Here is a 19,632-nt window from a genome sequence, read left to right as displayed (position 1 = left end):
TCTTTAATATATGCTATTGATGTAATTTTAATTTTAAAATATTTTGATTACATATAATTTAAAGCACTTTCCATACCAATAAAATGATCTATAACATATATTACTATTATTATTTAATCCAACATATCATGCATCAATATTGAGTGTATTCTTCCCTCCCTTTACCAGAACTTGCTGTAAGCCAAATCTCCGGGAAGAGATTGGGCGGGGGAGACGCACAGATTCTGCTTTCAGATACATGTGAAAATCCCATTGAAACTTGCTGGAATTTCATGAGGACAAAATTTGGCCCAATGAGAAATGTAACATGTTCCTTAAGAACCCACTGTTGAATGCGCTAATGGGCATTTCCCCATATAAACTGATAATTTCCTGTGCAAACAGGTAGTAATTGCCTGATTTGTACTGGAAAATATGTGTTTTTAGAGGTTCATCCATTGTGTCCTCCTTTAAAAACCTTAAATTATATATACGTCTAATTTAAGACCTCCTATATGATGCATTTATTTATTTATGCATGCTTTTTCACTTAAATTGGCTTGAATTTATATAGAAAAATATTATTACATATTTTGTACCAGATTCTACCACCCATTAGTCCAGGAGCAGAAATCAATGAGCCAACTCACATTAACTCAAGGTACTACTGAACATGAAGGGTGGTACAATCGAGGTCTAAGTGAGTGATAGCTTCTTCTAAATAATATAAGGAGTGCTACAGTCGTGATTACACTTCAGTGTTCTTGATATGGCAAAATCAAATTAAACAGAGGAAAAGGACCTGAGCAACTTGTATTCAATGCAATTTTGCATATAAAGTATAAAAATCGTAGAGTTTCCTGGTTCTGTATACTTCTAAAGTGAACTTTGTTAAACATCTATCGTAGACCCTTGCGGTGAGTAAACTGATAAACATTGTATCTCTGAGTTTGTGGAATTTGTGCTTTATTATTACCACATGTCTTGTATATTCTGGCAACATTTGATGTTAATCATCATGGAGATATATATTGGGTGATTTGTTATAAATTGCTTACTCAGTAAGTGCATTGATAAAACAAAAGCTGCTCTGATCATAACTGCATTGCCTTTGTCATCTGTTTATCACTGCCCCACAGTGGTCTGAACTTCCACTTATTGCTAATAGACCAGAAAATGCTCTTATATGTCACCATAAAAATCTTCGAAAATCAAAATGTGTTACATTTGTAATAATACACAGTAGCTTCTTGTCCCGTATAAATAAAGTACGTTCTAAACCTTGGATCAATAAATTACTTATCAAAGATGTAATTAACTTCATTTTACAGCTCAAATAACGCTAAAACTAGAAACAGAAACACACTTCATGTAAAGTATTTATTTTTGCAAAATTCTACTTGTATTTTTTGACAGTGAATTCTTGTCACTTAATCTCTGTTCACCAGGCTGGCAAATTATTTATGGTATCGAAGGATTCCAATCCCGTTACACATCATTATTGCTCTTGTGGGGGAATGTTAGCCTTTAGGGGAGGTTATCGTACACTAGGTCTTCATTATCATTTGTAAAATATAGTTTCATTAATTATATAAATTTAAAGTATCTTGAAGCATTTATTGGACACTGCTACATGAGTTACAAAGCAGCAAACAAAAGTACTTTATCATGTCTTCAAATAACATCTTGCATCCAAAATATTGTGAAGAAACTGATTGAATCATAGTTTGTATTTGCTTAACAAAGCATTCAAGTGTGCAGGCTGTTATGGTTATTTGATATCCAGGTGCAGAATATTACTTGCAAGAGCCAAGTAAGACTAACAGTCTTGAGCATACATTATCTCTGAATTAAGAAGTCATGATGAGTTCAGTCCTTGGTTTGGGCTTACTTAGCCTTGCTAGAAGTCTCTACGGATATGGCAGAATTATCAAAACTGTTTCATAGCAGTCTAAGTAACTGTGCACTCGTGGAAACTGAAGTTTCATATGAAATCACATGTACTTGTTCTAATCTGAAAGGTGACAAAAGGAGACAAACCTGTTAGTTTCTAAACTTTGTTAATGTTTTTCATTACGATACATAGCTTGGTACAAATGAACATGTCGATATTTGGCTGAGGCTTTTATTTATGTTAGATTGACTGATTGAGCTTGACCTTTTTATGCACTTTAGTCACTGTTAACTACAAAGTAAGAGAAGAATCCTCACTGAAATAAATCTTTTTTAGAAAGTAACAGCATATAAAATGCTAGTCCGCTCTAGAGCCTTAGCTAGTGATAACAAAAGCTAATGAACTGCAAAAGGAGGAAGATTTTGTCACCTTCTCTGCCGGCACGTTTTTTAACTCCATTATGTTTCCTGAAAACAGATGTGGACAGGCAGATATATGTTCAGCTTATGTGACTGCACCCTTTTGATCAAATTTATAGACCAAAATGACACCTTTTCAGGTGTTATTTCTATATGTGTAATTTATGAAATATATTGTAAGCATCTGCCATTTTCTGTTGTCCTTTCTTTTAATTCTGTTTAAGAATTTAGACAGGTTTTTAATCACCTGTGATATCTGTGATTCTGTGATATAGTGTTTGATTCTGTATTATAAATGAATAAATATGTTGGGAGAATGTTGAGATCTATTTCTGAGAATCCTGTCTTGGATTTGTTTTTGTTTTTCCAGCTTGAAGTGCAATCCTGTTGCGTGTTTGTTCCAAATGACAGCCTGCCTTCCCCAAGTACAATTGTGTCTGGTGACATTCCTGGAACTGTCCGAAGTTGGTACCATGGACAGGCTGGTATGCCTGGTACACTTGTTCTTTGCTTGCCCCAGATAAAGATTATGAGTGCTGGACACAAATACATGGAACCGCTGCAAGAAATCCCCTTTGTTATGCTAAGATCCATTCTTGAAGAAGGTACAGTATGAGAAATTTGGAAAGTTTTCCTGTTGTTATTTCAATGTATAATTCTGTTGTATGATCATTGTTTTATATTGCCAACATTTTGATATAAATCAGTCTTGTTACTAAAAGATTTCATATCCAAAATATGTGAGCTAAGTGCCACAGACAAATTTGCCTTCTTTAACCATGATCCATGAGCTGTACAACTATAGCAAAAATTTAAACTTTCTGGAAGTTTCCATGTGCATTTAATTCATTACTATAATCTTGAAACTATTAATTTCTTTAGAGAAGTTTTGCTTTTTTTGAGCATTTGCATTAAAGTGATCAGAGAAAATGGAGAATTTGTTAAAAGGTTTTCACAGGAGAATTTTGTACATAATATTTTTCTCCTTTTTTGCACACAAAGCTTACTAATCAAATTTACCAAAAAATTATAAAGCACAGATTATGGAAAATAGAGTAAGAAGTATTTTCAAGAACTACATTTGCTCCTCAGTGTCTGCCAATTTTTGTGGTTTTACAACTACATTTTCCTATATTTTTTATTGATTTTTCCCTCCTCTTTTGTTCTGTAACAACCTGAGTCTCTCCTCCTCCACATGCACAACAGCGGAAACAGATTTCAGTGAATTTTTTAAACAATGAAACTCTGTGTAATAGTACTGTAAGTACTGTCAAATACACAAAGTAAACAAGACTAGAGAAATAAATGTTTCCCCTAATTTATTTCAGGTAAAATAATCTTATTTGTTACATTAACAACAAAAAGTAAATATGTTTAAACAGAAATGTGATTTTTTTAAGCTGGTAGTGCCCTTTAAACCTTTTATGAAATTAGACCATACTTAAATTTTCTCAGACTCGGAAAGGAAGGAGCAGTCCGAGAAAGAGAGATGAATCCCCTTGGTTGGGATAAATCCTACTGTAAGGGATGTATTTGTGTGTGGCTTTGTGCTCTGGGAATAATGCCAAACAGAAGTTCTCACAATCTTGATATTTTTGATTCTCTAGTGGAGCTGTTGCTTTCTCCCATGCCAAAACTCCTCCCTTAAACAGACTAATAAAAAAATATTTTAAAAACTTTTAAGTCACCTTCTTTGTTTTCTCCATGCAGAGGTAAGTAATTTTTATAGACTTTTATTAGGGAGACTCTAAATGACTATCTATATTTGAACAGGACTCCAGTGATGACATGTCATTCTTAAAACATGTTACCTTCTCTGTGAAATCATATGCATGTAACCTTACTCTTCCTGAAAGCTATTTTGGAACTGTTCATTCTTTCGTAAAGAAGATCTAAGCAAATGTCCAATTTCTTACAAGACTATGTAGTTACTCTGACTCCTATCTGCTTATTCACATGTTTTTTTACTTCTTTAAAAGAAAAAATAGCACAATCATCCTGTCATCTAGGAATATTGCAACTTTGTCAGGAAGGCTTATTGACCTCCAAATGTCAACATACAACAGAAACAACTCCCACACTCAAATCTTTTTGTTTCCAGAGCTCTGACAAGAGGATTCCTCTGAGATAATTGTAAGCTGTAGGAGTAGTCACATTCAAAAGAGCATATTAAGCATGGCACTATAATTCAGAATTAATGTAACTTGGATAATATTACCAAGTCTTGTTGTCTCAGTGATCTCATGAGAGTAAGGGACACTCTCACAGACACAGGAACAGATCCCCTTCCAGATCTCCTCCCAAGAGACAAGATCCTTCTCCATATCCTTCCAAATTGTGAGAGTCCTCACACTCGGGTCCTAAAGACTTAGGCACACATTAGCATTCCGACTATGAGGGTAAAGCACACAGAAGCAAGGATCCAACAGTACCAACTCTGGTACCAGCTAGTAAGCTGAAGAACTGGCATTTGCCAGCACGGACTGAGGGCTTCGGGCAGGACTCATTTTTGACTGCACCCATCATCCCGTAAGGACCCACTCACCGTTAAGCCTGTGATGTACCAGATCCAACTATACCGACTACCATGACCCCTCACGTTGTGGGACAGACTGAGACTTATACCTCCCTTTACCCTCCTATGCTCACAGTCTCATTTGATTTTGGGTCAGTCTGTCTGAGGGACATTGATTGCTCAAATTAAAGAACCTTCAAAATGTATCTTCTGTATTTGCACTGTACAACATAACTTACTGAGTCTCTTTATATTGCTATCTCTACCTCTGTCTTTTCCATCATAAAGTCTTGTCATCCCAGCTGCAGTAAACAATTCTTACATAAAACTAATTATAATCTGTGCACATGGTTGATAAGTTGGACCAACCTGTGGCCAAACTCTTCACCATTCCAAACACAGCAATTTAATGTTCTCAGAACAGTCGCAAGTGAAACTGCATCAGAACCTGAAAATCTGGATAAAAGCAGAAATGCCTGGCTGTATGGCCTTACAACACTTAGTTCCCTATGGTTTAACTTGGAAGAGAATACAGTATGTCTATTTAATATTTGAAGTGACTGGAATTAAATATAGTGTTCCATGGAACAACTATTCAGAGTCTCTAATTGTAAATGACTTGTTTGATGTTTAATATCTCTTACTCCTTCACAAGGGAAAAGCCTAAGATTTTATAAAGTGCTTTCCTGGATTGTTGTTTCTCGAGGATTCTATCTCTCTACTGTAACTTCATATGAATAATAATAAATATAAATGCTACTTTTCAACACTGGAAAGCCTTTATTCAAAAACAAACATAGTGATACAGTGAAGAAGTACAAATGATAAAAGATAAAGTTTAAAAGGAGTTAGGAGCAAATGAAACCTGAAGGAATACAAGGATGTGAAGAAAAGGTCCAGCAATAGTTGCAAAAGCAGAAGTCTTCAAGCAACTTTACACAAGACTCAGAACAAAAAAAGGGAGAAAAGAATGTATAGGCTAGCAAAATCATTGGTCAGAATTACCAGATATATAGAGGAAGTAAGGTTCACCAACAATGAAACTGGTATGGTGTTGACTCATGATATCTCATAAAGGATCGATGGAAAAGGTATCCAAGAGAGCAGTGCAACTTCAAAATGATGAACTTTGGTGTAGTGGAGCCTATCATACCTGATGAAGTGGCCAATACTATAAAAGAGATGAAAAATAATAAGACTTTAGGCCCAGATAGATCCCTATTGAGACATTGAAAAAGCTTGGAATAGAAGTCATCCATTTGCCAACATCTCTGTTCAGTTTAATCATGAGATGGGAAAGGACACCAAATAAGTGGAGGGAAAGTATCTTGGTGCTGATATGCAAGGGAATAAGTGGCAATGGCAACTGCACAAATTAGAGAAGTATTAAGCTGATTAATCATATGATAAAACTGTGTGAGAGAGTCATTGATAAAAGACTAAGTGAGGTAAATATTAGCACAAATCAGTATGACTTCATGCCAGGAAGGTTGACAATTTTTGCACTTATGAAGCTAGTGGAAAAATACATAGAGAAAAGGAAAAATATTCACATGGCATTCATGGATCTCAAAAAGGACTTTGGCTGAGTTCCAAGAGAATTCATCTGGTGGAGTATGAGGGAGAAAATGTTACCAGAACTTTTTGTGTGGCTTGTTCAAGCCATGTATGTAGGTGCAAAGTCAACAGTCAGAACTTATGGTTGTGAAACAGACGTACTATCAGTAAAGGTGGGAGTGCATCAGGAATCAGCACTAAGCCATTTCTTGTTTATACTCATCCTGAATACCCTCAAGAGGAACATACAGAAGGAAGCATCTTGGTGCGTGCTATTTGCAGATAATATCATTCTATGCAGTGAGGAAAAAGAGAGTCTTAGAAGAGGATCTTGATAAATGGAGGGGTATGTAATTTCAGTAATGTGCACACTGAAGAATTATCTTTGAAACTAGGTGAGCAAACAATACCAAAAATACAAAGTTTCAATATCTGGGTTCCAAAATCTGACGAAGTGGAGGAAAAATTAGAGGTAGGATAATAAATACCTGGCTCTGATGGAGAGAGGTAAGCGGAAAGTACCAGTAAGAATAAAAAGAAAAGTCTATAAAGCGGTGTCCATCGAGTTTTAATGGGTGGCGCTGGGTGTTGGGCAACAAAGAAAAAACATGAGCGAATGATCTCTTCCACAGAAATGAGAATGTTGAGATGGATTAGTGGTATAAGCAAGACCGATTACATGAGGAATGTGTATATTAGAGACATGCTCAAAATAAAACCCATACATAAAAGAGTAAGGGAGTATAGGCTCAGATATTTGTTCATGTAAAGTGCAGTCCTGACAACTACATGGGTAAGAGAAGCCTACAGATCAGGATTGAAGGAAAAACACAGAGAGGCTAACCCAAGAAGTAGTGGTGGGATGCCCTAAAGGAAGACACATTAGTATGTGATATAATAGAGGATATGGCATTGAACAGAACAATTTCGAGGGAGAGGACTCAGAGCAGACCTCATTTGATGAGAGGAATGTAAGGAAGAAGACTTTCTATCCTAAAAGTGGCATTTGTAAACACAAGAAGTTGTTAAACCAGTTGAGTATAACTGTTACCATCTTTTGCATTAATTTTCAAGTCCACTAATAGTTCAAGTAACTGAGTTATAAATCATCTGAAAGAAGAAAAAATAAGGCTTTATCCAGATCTCAAGTTTGTGAGTAAAAGGAATTTTTAGCAACATTCTTGCCATATTGAGGATCTGCAATGTTCATCTCATATTCTGGCTCAAAAAAGATCTAGGGTGAAATACTGGCCCCACTGAAGGGCTATGACTCATACGAAGGGTCAGTTGGAAGGCTTCAGAGATTTCTTCTGCTCCTGCTATTGTAAACAGTGGTGCCTGGCTTCCCTTCATACGTACTAGTAAGTGGGATTTTAAACAGATGTATTTTGAATTACATTTCTTTTGAAGTGTAGACACTTTAAATTGTTTCTGAACCTTCATTCATTCACCCAACAATGAATATTGGCCACCAAAGTAAAACAAAATAATTAAGGCAAAATTAAAGCATTATAAACAACTACAGAACAAAAATTTCTCTAGCACTTGGGCAGTTTAAAGTAGATATGGTATGCGTGGTGGAATAAGGAACATTAAATATTATTTTTGGGTGATCTCTAACTAGTCACTGAAAAATATCCAATATTGAATTACTATGGTGATCACTGAGAAAGGAAAAATCATGTATTTTAATTAATAAATAAGCCATTAGAATCTACTTCAAATTTTTGAACAGTTTTCCATCCTAAACAATTAATATTTTGTATTTCTTGGATGAATTAAATTTTTTGGAGAATTTTACATATGTAAACAGAAGTCTTTACAAAATATTTTAAAGCAAGTCTAGCTGAATTTTATTTTGTACATAATTTGGAACATTTCTTCAGTTTGTAAATAACTTTAGAATAAGTTCAAAGTTTTCAGTTCTTGTATGTTCTCATGCAGTGCTTTATGGCTATCCTAGTGACCATAAATGAGTTATTGCTGGTGTCACCTCTGGAAGCACCAATCAAACTCTTACCAAAGTAGCATGGTGAAGACTTCTGGCTTCAGCTTTATTCTAACTTCATCTTTTTTTTTAAGTATAGTTTAAGTAGTTAACCATCAGTTAACTCAATACTTAATTTCTGGTATTGCTTAGCTGTATTGTTTGAAGCCCCACAGGAACCTCAGGACTGCAGACTATTCCCAAGCAGGAAATCTCCAATGTAACTCTCCGTTAATTAGTGAGTTGGACATACCAGTTAAGGTGCTTTATAACTCCATGCACTGGAAAGGCCCAGTCCCATGTATTTAATTGCCATTACCTGATATCATATGCCCACTCTCCCAAGCCTCACTTTGGGACATGAGACCAACTTGTGTCTCTTCTTACCACAAAGTCACCTGCTCAAAGCTGTGACAAATAAAGTCTCATCACCAGCCCAGCCCTGTTAATTTGTTGTAGGAAAGAGAACTTCTCATGTGTCTCCTGCAAACTGAATAAGCCCTATTAAAAATATAAGGATGTCACAGAGCTGGTTGCGCTTTCACTTGTTGGACACTCATCAGATTGCTTTGCTTAGATTCCAGCCCTGGATGTATGTTCTCCTGAGCTCCAGGTACTGTCTCTTTGTTCGGCCTCTAGGCTCACTCTAGGCATGGACTATCTATCTAGGATCCCATGGTCCAGCTTTCCTAGTCCCCAAGACCAATGCCGAACTCCAATTCCACACACCATCCCCAGAACTCCACCCTCCTGGGTCCTCTGGTTTATAGTTTAATCCATGCAAAGTAGGCCACTGGTCCGGTATTAAATCCAGCAGTCCTGCTTTTCTAGGGTTTCACCCCCATCCGGTACTCAGACAAAACTGATTGTTTTGGTTTTGTCCAGCATTGCATAGGGGATGCCATTTTGAAGAGCATACTGCTCTGCCCCCACCAGCATGACCTCGCATGCAACTTGATGCCAGTGGGGCCGCGTGGTGAACTTTTCAAAATGGCACCTGGATGTGGTAGGAAATTGCACACATCGTGCATCCGAGTTCACCCTCGCAGGGGAGGGGTTATGCTGGCAAGAGCAGGTGCATACCATTCCTGAAAGTACAGGAATGTCCAGTATTCTGGGAATACATGAGTGGCCACCCTAATGCAAAATAAGAAACACTTGTACACCATCCCCTGCCTGAGTTTTCCTCACCACTTGTGAGTGTTCTTTGGGATTTGGTCAGTGTCCTTTAGGGTCCAAGGTCTCTTTTTCCGGATCTCAGTCCTACAACTCACAATCTTAAATTTGCAAAATGATAATCCTCCATCAAGACTCCTATTCACAGTAGTAGCTATAAAAACTTCATAGACTGTAGAGTGTGTGTGTGTGTGTGACTAAAGTCTAATTTTGCTACTGATAAACTGAAGTCACTGGTCCTGCTCACAGAGCTGGATATTTTTCAACGCGAGTGAGGTGACTGGTCTCTTAATTAAGGAAACCTCTTTGATACAAGGCAATACAAGACATTTACAGCAGACATATGCTCACTTAGTTTTAATGTATTCAGGTGGATTTTTAAAAACACGGTGCTGAAAAATCAAGTAAATCAACAAGATATTGTCCTTTAACATTGTTCTGCCGGATTTATTTGCAGTGTGAAATGAAAAATCAAATCAGATTTTCTTTTTTTATCTCCAGACTCCGTATCAAAGGGTATTTTATAAGGATTTGGGACCTGGTCCAAGGGCCCATTGAAGACTTCTATTAATTTCAGTGCGTTTTGGATCAGGCCCATTCTGAATTTCATTTATTACTTACTATTTGAATAATGTTGAGAAAAATCATCACTTAACATTTAGAGGCATGCAGTTATAAAACTATTTTTTCTCTTTAATCACCAGGTGATGCCTTCCCTTGGACAATCAGTCTGCATCATTTCAGTGTGTATACTCTTCTTGGACAACAAATGACACTTAATTTAGTGGAACCCATGGGCTGTACTTCTACTCTAGCTGTCACTTCACAAAAACTACTTGCCTCAGGGCCAGAATCCAGACACTCGTTTGTTGTTTGCCTCCATGTCGACCTTGAGTCACTTGAAATAAAATGCTCCAACCCCCAGGTTGGTATATTTAATTGATTTATGAAAGGAAATTAAAAATAACTTGAATTAAGTACAATTGTTCTGCATTTTGTTGAGGAGGTTCTCTTTTATTAAACATCTTAATTTTTTTTTAAATTGGGCCATCAAGATCAGGGTACTTAGAGTAGATTTGCTTTGAAGCTCTCTCAAGTTTTGTAATTTAAACTCTTCTCAAAATGTAATAGCTACAGCATAAATGCATCTTTTGGCTGATGGAATGAAATCAGTTGCAGATGTACTATTGTTAAATGCTGAAGCACTGTTCAACTGTCTTGAATAAATTTGTTGAAATGGTCTAATGATCAAATTGATCAAATTCTCCCACAGTCTCTCATTCAGCATGGAATGTTTTCAAACAAGCTTTGATATCCTTTATTAAAGGGGAAAACTGAAAGGGAATTGTTTAAAAGAATGCAGATTTTCACCATAAATGTATTCTTTAAAAGGTAGGTATGTTACATGTACTACTGAAAACTGCATTTTAATTGAGTTAGATACAAGTTACTCTACAGCGGCCTGAAGTCACTCCAAATAGGAGAGATTTTCTATGCAAATTTTCAATGCACTGAACTGTGTTTAAAAATGTTTTTGTTGTCAGTTGTATCATCTTAATTATAGTTCTGATGAAGTTGTCACCTCTTGTTATTGATGATTATAATTCAGGCGCCGTCAATGTGAGTGGTACTGCACAAGACACTGCATTCAGACAATTTCTTCTTCAAAAAGCTAGCTATCAATGAGACAAGACAGATAAAAGAGACACAGTGGGTAGCCCAGTGAAGAAGATTCTTGAAGGATTTTTCAACTATTAGTGCTTAATAAAATAAAAGTATGTCATAAGAATGGCCGTACTGGGTCAAACCAGTGGTCCATCTAGTCCAGTGTCCTGACTTCTGCCAGCGCCAGATGCTTCAAAAGGAAAGAACAGAACAGGCCAATTATCAGGTGATCCATCCCTTGTTGTCCATTCCCAGCAGTTAGAGGTTTAGGCTTATCCAGAGCATGCGGTTGTATCCCCGACCATCTTGGCTAGTAGCTAGTATCCTCCATGAACTTATCTAATTCCTTTTTGAACCCAGTTATACTTTTGGCCTTCACAACATTCCCTGGCAATGAATTCCACAAGTTGACTGTGCATGGTGTAAAGAAGTACTTCCTTTTTTATGTTTTAAACCTGCCACATATCAATTTCATTGGGTGACCCTTGTTCTTGTGTTATGTGAAGGGGTAAATCACACTTCCTTATTCACTTTCTCCATGCCATTCATGATTTTATAGACCTCTATCATTTCCCCACTTAGTCATCTGTTTTCTAAGCTGAACAGTCCCAGTCTTGTTTACCCCTCCTCACATGGAAGCTGTTCCACACATTTAATTGTTTTTGCTACTCTTCCTTCTAACTTGTCCATTTCTAATATATAATTTTAAGACTAGAACTCGACACACATTCAAGGTGTGGGTGTACCATGGATTTACATAGTGGCATTATGATATTTAATGTCTTATTATTTATCCCTTTCTAAAGGTTCCTAACATACTCTTAGCGTTTTTGACTGCTGCTCCCCATTGAGAGGATGTTTTCAGAGAACTATCCACCATGACTCCAAGATATTTTTCTTCAGTGGTAACTGCTAATTTAGATCCCATCATTTTGTATGTATAGTTGGGATTATGTTTTCCAATATGCAATACTTTGTATTTATCATCACTGAATTTTCATGTATCATTTTGTTGCCCAGTCACCCAGTTTTGTGCTATTCCTTTATAACTCTTAGCAGTCTGCTTTGGAATTAACTATCTTGAGTAATTTTGTATCGCCTGCATACTTTCCCACCTTGCTATTTACCCCTCTTTCCACCAATTTTACTCCGTTGTTTAACCATTTTTCAGTCCTCTTACTATTTCTTTTAATTTGGGGTATACATTTAATTTGAGCCTCAATTATGGAGCTTTTAAAAAGTTTCTATGCAGCTTGCAGGCATTTTACTTTTGTGACTGTTGTTTTTTATTCCATTTAACTAGCTTCCTAATGTTTGTGTAGTTCGGCTTTCTGAAATTAAATGCTCCGGTGGGAGGCTTCTTTTGTATTTCCGCTCCCCCCCACAAGGATGTTAAATTTATTTATATTATGGTTGCTGTTACTGAGCTGTTCAGCTATATTCACCTCTTGGACCAGATCCTGTGCTCTACTTAGAACTAAAAGAAGAATTGTCTCCCCTCTTGTTGGTTCCAGGACTAGCTGATCCAAAAAGCAATCATTAATGGTGTTGACAAACTTTATCTCTGCATCCCTTCCTGAGGAGACATACTTAGTCAATGTGGGGATAGTTGAAATCCCTCATTATTATTGGGTTTTTTATTTTGAAAGCCTCTCTAATCTCCCTGAGCATTTCAAAATCACCATCACCATCCTGGTCAGGTGGTTGGTAGTGTATTCTTAATGCTATACTCTTATTATTCAAGCATGAAATTTCTGTCCCTAGGGAATCTATGATACAGCTGGCTTCATTTAAGATTTTACTATATTTGACTTCTTCTTTCACATATAGTGCTACTCCTCCACCTGCAAAACCTACTTTGTCATTCCTATACATTTTATACCCTGGCATTGCCATGTCCCATTGATTGCCATCATTCCACCAAGTTTCTGTGTTGCTTGTTGTGTCAATATCCTCATTTGATAGCAGGCACTCAAGTTCACCCATCTTAAAGGGTATGTCTATACTACGAAATTAGGTTGAATTTATAGAAGTCGATTTTTTAGGAAGTTATTTTATACAGTCGATTGTGTGTGTCTCCACTAAACACATTAAGTCGGTGGAGTGCGTCCACAGTACCGTGGCTAGCGTCTACTTTTGGAGTGTTGCACTGTGGGTAGCTATCCCACAGTTCCCGCAGTCTCCGCCGCACATTGGAATTCTGGGTTAAGCTCCCAATGCCTGATGGAGCAAAAACATTGTCGCGGGTGGTTTTGGGTACATGTCTTCAGTCGTCCCTCCCTCCGTGAAAGCAATGGCAGATAATCGTTTTGCGCCTTTTTTCCATGCGGATGCAATGCTGCTTTCAGCAGACGGTGCAGTAGGACTGCTAACTGTCATCATCGAACCACCGCTTCCGCTGCAACTCTGCTCTGCTGCTCTTGTCTCGATAGCGAATTTCTCCATGTTGGCTGTCATGGGCTCCCACTTCTGCTGCAACTCTGCTCTCCTGAATCCACCTTGCAGTCATCAGCCACCGCTTCCGCTGCAACTCTGCTTTCCTGCTCTCCTACAGACGCCATACCATGGCAAGCGTGCAGCCCGCTCAGCTCAGCTCACTGACACCAGCGCTGTTGTGTCCTGGTGTTGCTGGCAGCAGACGGTGCAGTAGGCCTGCTAACCATCGTCATCTACTGCTTCCGCTGCAACTCTGCTTTCCTGCAGACGCCATACCACGGCAAGCATGGAGCCCACTCAGATCACCGCGGCAGTTATGAGCATTGTAAACACCTCGCGCATTATCCTGCAGTACATTCAGAACCAGAACTTGCAAAACCAGGCGAGGAAGCGACGGCAGCGTGGTGACGAGATTGATGAGGACATGGACACGGACTTCTCTCAAAGTACGGGCCCCGGCAATTTGGACATCCTGGTGGCAATGGGACAGGCTTATGCTGTGGAACGCCAATTCTGAGCCCAGGAAACAAGCACAGAGTGGTGGGACTGCATAGTGTTGCAGGTCTGGGATGATTGCCAGTGACTGCGAAACTTTCACATGCGTAAGGGCACTTCCATGGAACTTTGTGACTTGCTTTCCCCTGCCCTGAAGCGCAAGGATACCAAGATGAGAGCAGCCCTCACAGTTCACAAGTGAATGGCGATAGCCCTCTGGAAGCTTGCAAGGCCAGACAGCTACTGGTCAGTTGGGAATCGATTTGGAGTGGGCAAATTTACTGTGGGGGCTGCTGTGATCCAAGTAGCCAATGCAATCACTGAGCTGCTGCTACTATCAAAGGTAGTGACTCTGGGAAATGTGCAGCTCATAGTGGATGGCTTTGCTTCAATGGGGTTCCCTAACTGTGGTGGGGCGATAGACGGAACGCATATCCCTATCTTGGGACCAGACCACCTTGGCAGCAGCCAGTACATAAACTGCAAGGGGTACTTTTCAATGGTGCTGCAAGAACTGGTGGATCACAAGGGACGTTTCACCAATGTCAACGTGGGATGGCCGGGAAAGGTACATGATGCTCACATCTTCAGGAACTCTGGTCTGTTTGAACAGCTGCAGGAAGGGACTTACTTTCCAGACCAGAAAATAACCGTTGGGGATGTTGAAATGCTATAGTTATCCTTGGGGACCGAGCCTACCCCTTAATGCCATGGCTCATGAAGCCATACACAGGGGCCCTGGACAGTTGTAAGGAGCTGTTCAACTATAGGCTGAGCAAGTGCAGAATGGTGGTAGAATGTGCATTTGGATGTTTAAAAGCATGCTGGTGCAGTTTACTGACTCGGTTAGACCTCAGTGAAACCAATATTCCCATTGTTATTGCTGCTTGCTGTGTGCTCCACAATCGCTGTGAGAGTAAGCGGGAGACATTTATGGCAAGGTGGGAGGTTGAGGCAAATCTTCTGGCTGCTGATTACGTGCAGCCAGACACCGGGGCGGTTAGAAGAGCACAGCAGGAAGCGCTGCGCATCAGAGAAGCTTTGAAAACCAGTTTAATGACTGGCCAGGCTACGGTGTGAGAGTTCAGTTTGTTTCTCCTTGATGAAAACCCTCCCCCTTGGTTCACTCTACTTCCCTGTAAGCCAACCGCCCTCCCACCCTTCGATCACTGCTTGCAGAGGCAATAAAGTCATTGTTTCAAATTCATGCATTCTTTATTAATTCGTCACACAAATAGGGGGATAACTGCTAAGGTAGCCCAGGAGGGGAAGAGGGAAGGACAAGGCCACACTGCACTTCAAAACTTATTGAATGCCAGCCTTCTGTTGCTTGGGCAGTCCTCTGGGGTGGAGTGGTTGGGTGCCAGGAGGCCCCCCCCACCGCATTCTTGGGCATCTGGGTGAGGAGGAGATGGAACTTGGGGAGGAGGGCGGGCAGTTACACAGCGGCTGCAGCGGCGGTCTGTGCTCATGCTGCCTTTCCTGCAGCTCAACCATATGCCGAAACATATCAGTTTGATCCTCCAGTAGCCTCAGCATTGCCTCCTGCCTCCTCTCATCACGCTGCCACCACCTATCATCTTGCTCTAACCACCTCTCCCCACGTTCATTTTCTGCTTTCCTGGACTCTGCAATTGTCTGCCTCCATGCATTCTGCTGAGCTCTTTCAGTGCGGGAGAACTGCATGAGCTCAGAGAACATTTCATCATGAGTGCGGTTTTTTTTGCCTTCTTATCTGCTCTGGCCTCTGGGACGGAGATGATAGGGGGAGCGCTGAAACATTTGCAGCTGCGGGAGGAAAAAAAGAGAGAGTAGTATTTTAAAAGACACATTTTAGAGAACAATGGGTAGACTCTTTCACGATGAATGGTTTCAAACAGCAGTGCCCTCCTTTCTCATACCAAGCACCCATTGGGTTGGCCATTTAAAAGTAGGGGCTGCGGTTTTCGGGTTAACGTGCAGCACAAACCCAACTAAACCACACCCCCTGCACCCAGTTCTCTGGGATGATCGCTTCACCCCTCCTCCCATCGCATGACTAGTATCAGGGAAGATCCCTGCCAGCCAAACGCAAACAGCTCAGCGTGAATGCCCCCCCACCGCATGTCTAAAAGCGGGGATGATTTCTTTTCAGCCACAGGCAAATAGCCCATCAGGAACGGCCACCTCTGAATGTCCCGTTAATAAAATTCCCCTATTTCAACCAGGTGACCATGAATAATATCACTCTCCTGAGGATAACACAGAGAGATAAAGAACGGATGTTGCTTGAATGCCCGCAAACACCAGGACCATACGCTGCCATGCTTTGTTATGCAATGATTCCAGACTACGTGCTACTGGCCTGGTGTGGTTAAGTGTCCTACCATGGAGGACGGAATAAGGGTGCCCTCCCCAGAAACCTTTTGCAAAAGCTTTGGGTGTACATCCAGGAGAGCTTCATTAAGATGTCCGTGGAGGATTTCCGCTCCATCCCCAGACATGTTAACAGACTTTTAAAGTAGCTGTACTGGCCGCGAATGCATCCCAAGTCTTCAGGGCAAATTAATCATTAAACATGCTTGCTTTTAAACCATGTATTATATTTAGAAAGGTACAGTCACCAGAGGTGCATTCTCTGTCTTCAAGGTCCGGGAGCCCGCCTTGGGAGGGTATTGGCTCCAGGGTGATAAACAGTTCCTGGCTGTCGGGGAGAACGGTTTCATCCTCCGCCTCACCATCATCTTCCTCATCCCCAAAATCCTCATCCCTGTTGCGTGAGACTCCCCCCCACTTGCAGGAGTCCATGTATGGGGTGGGGTAGTGGTAGGGGCACCACCTAGAATTGCATGCAGCTCATCATAGAAGCCGCATGTCTGGGTTCTGACCCAGAGTGGCCGTTTGCCTGTTTGGTTTTTTGGCAGCCTTGCCTGAACTCCTTAATTTTCATGTGGCACTGCTGCTGGTCCCTGTTATAGCCTCTGTCCTTCATTCCCTTGGAGATTTTTTTCAAATATTTTGGCATTTTGTCTTTTGGAACGGAGTTCTGATAACATGGATTCGTCTCCCCATACAGCGATCAGATCCAGTACCTCCCGTTCGGTCCATGCTGGAGCTCTTTTGTGATTCTGGGACTGCATGGTCACTCTGCTGATGAGCTCTGCATGGTCACGCCACGCTGGCCAAACAGGAAATGAAATTCAAAAGTTCCTGGTGCTTTACCTGTGTACCTGGCTAGCGCATCTGAGTTGAAAGTGCTGTCCAGAGCAGTCACAATGGAACACTCTGGTATAGCTCCCAGAGGCCAATACCCATCGAATTGTGTCCACACTACCCCAAATTCGACCTGGTGATGTCAATTTCAGCGCTAATCCCCTCATGGGGGAGGAATACCGAAATCAATTTTAAGAGCCCTTTAAATTGACAAAAATGGCTTCGTCATGTGGACAGGTGCAGGGTTAAATCAATCTAACGCTGCTAAATTCGACCTAAACTCGTAGTGTAGACCAGGGCTTAGTATTTAGACTTCTTTCATTTGTATGCATACACTTATGAAATTTGTCAATATTTACTTGTCTGCCTTCATGTGATGTAATTGAATGGGACTCTTTTTCATTGCACTGTTTCTCTTTAGCTCCTAGCTGTGCTTTATCTACTTCTATCCTCTCCTCTTCACTAGGATATAGAGAAACCCCGTTAATAGTTCATTAGTAGATCTTCCCCTAAGGATTGCCTCTGACCAAACCATATGCTCCTCCGCACCTGTCAGCTTTCTCCAGCCCATAGTTTAAAAACTTCTCTACAATCCTTTTCAATTTTACATGCCAGCAGTCTTGGTTTAGGTGGAGCCCATCATTCCAGCATAGGCTCCTCTTTTCCTAAAAGAATCCCCAGTTCCTAATAAACCTAAAACGCTCCTCCCGACACCATTGTATCATCCATCCATTGAGACCCTGCAGTTCTAGCTGTCTAACTGGCCCTGTGTGTGGAACTGCAAGCATTTCAGAGAATGCTACCATGAAGGTCTCGGACATCAATCTATTACCTCACAGCTTAAATTTGGCCTCCAGTACCTCTCCTCCAATTTTCCCTATGTTGTTGGTACCTGTCTGTTCCACAACCATCGGCTCCTACCCAGCACTGCACATGTCTGTTCAGATATCTTCGAAGGTCCGCAATCTTTGCATCTGGTTGGCAATTCATCATGCGATTCTCCCAATCATCACAAACCAGTTATCTGTATTTCTAATAATCAAATCCTCCATTACTATTAACATTCTCTTCCTAACAACTGGGATTCCTTCCCCCCAGAGGGGTATCCTCAGTGTGAGAGGATACCATGACATCATCTGAAAGGAGGGTGTCAACTGTGGGATCGTTTCCCTCCACTCCAATTTGATGTTCTCCTTCCCTGAAACTTTCATCCTCCTTGACAGCACAGAGGCTGTCAGACTGGAGGTGGGGCCACTTTACTGTGTCCCGAAAAGTCTCATCTAGTGTACCTCTTTGTATCCCTTGGTTCCTCCAGTTCAGCCACTCTAGTCTCAAGAGCCCGTACTCGGCCTTTGAGGGCCATGAGTTGCTTGTGCCTAATGCACGCATAAGCTACCTACCCACAAGGCAGGTAATCTTACATGCTGCATTCATTGCAATAAACTAGATAGCCTCCTCTCTACTACTGGACTTCTGCCTGCATTCTTTTTACTCCTGCAGATTTTTTTGCTTTTTTGTTTTGCCAAAGGTGGTTCTTCAAGTGGGTGCCTCTGTGTGTGTTCCATTCATGGAGTGCATGTGCCCCATGCACCTGAGACTGGAAAATGTTTTGTTTACAATGTGCATTGCTTTGCAAATGCACCCTACTGTCCATACTCCCAGCCAAGAGTATAAGGCATGGTGGGAACTGACCACCTCTCCTGTTCCTTTCTTCCACCTGTGGTCTGAGGTGGAACTTCTCTAGTGTCTGTAGCTTTACTTGGTGTTCTTTGTTTTATTAGTTTTAAATAGTTGCAAATAGAACTTTGTTAGCTTAGTTTTAGTTTTAGCTAAGCCTCTTACAGAGCTTCGTGGGTGCCCTCCATCTCTGGGTACTGGGTACCTAGCATGCCCACAGCCCCAGGTTTCAAGAACTGGGTCCTTTGTCTTTGGACCCTCATGGCCAGTTACAGCCCTGACATATATGACTGTTGCCTCAGAAAACCACATATTCCCTCCAACTGTAGCATCTGTGAGACTTTCAGTAGCCAAACTCATCAATCCTGTGAGTTCAGACTTCAAACATTCCTGATGGATTGCTTGATGAGACAAGAGTCCAACCCCAGCCTGTGCCCTTTTGAACACGGTTGTCTCCGGCTCCAGGACCCCTGTAAGCAGAGTTAAGAACTCTAACAGAAAATGGGAAACACGAAGAGGATAAGAATGAACACCTCCACAACAACGTATGTGAGAAACCCACTTCTAAATCCTCAAAGAAAAGGACTTTTTCCCTGACCCACTCAGTCAAGTAAGGCTATGCATTCCAGTACGGGTGTGT

At 40.6% G+C, this 19,632-nt stretch overlaps 1 protein-coding gene across 7 annotated transcripts in view; it reads left to right on the top strand.

Annotated features, from left to right (window-relative positions):
• Window positions 1-19,632, top strand: part of VPS13B (vacuolar protein sorting 13 homolog B) — a 940,751-nt gene that overhangs the window by 551,126 nt on the left and 369,993 nt on the right. For all 7 annotated transcript variants that reach the window (XM_048841327.2, XM_048841328.2, XM_048841325.2 and 4 more), the window contains 2 exons: window positions 2,663-2,897; window positions 10,232-10,452. In XM_048841327.2, the coding sequence (XP_048697284.2) occupies window positions 2,663-2,897; window positions 10,232-10,452 (456 nt within the window). The remainder of the gene's footprint in view (window positions 1-2,662; window positions 2,898-10,231; window positions 10,453-19,632) is intronic.

Source organism: Caretta caretta, chromosome 2 (assembly GCF_965140235.1).
Source record: "Caretta caretta isolate rCarCar2 chromosome 2, rCarCar1.hap1, whole genome shotgun sequence".
NCBI lineage: Eukaryota > Metazoa > Chordata > Testudines > Cheloniidae > Caretta > Caretta caretta.
Note: the sequence above shows the minus strand (reverse complement) of the source record. Positions and strands in the feature narration are given on the sequence as shown.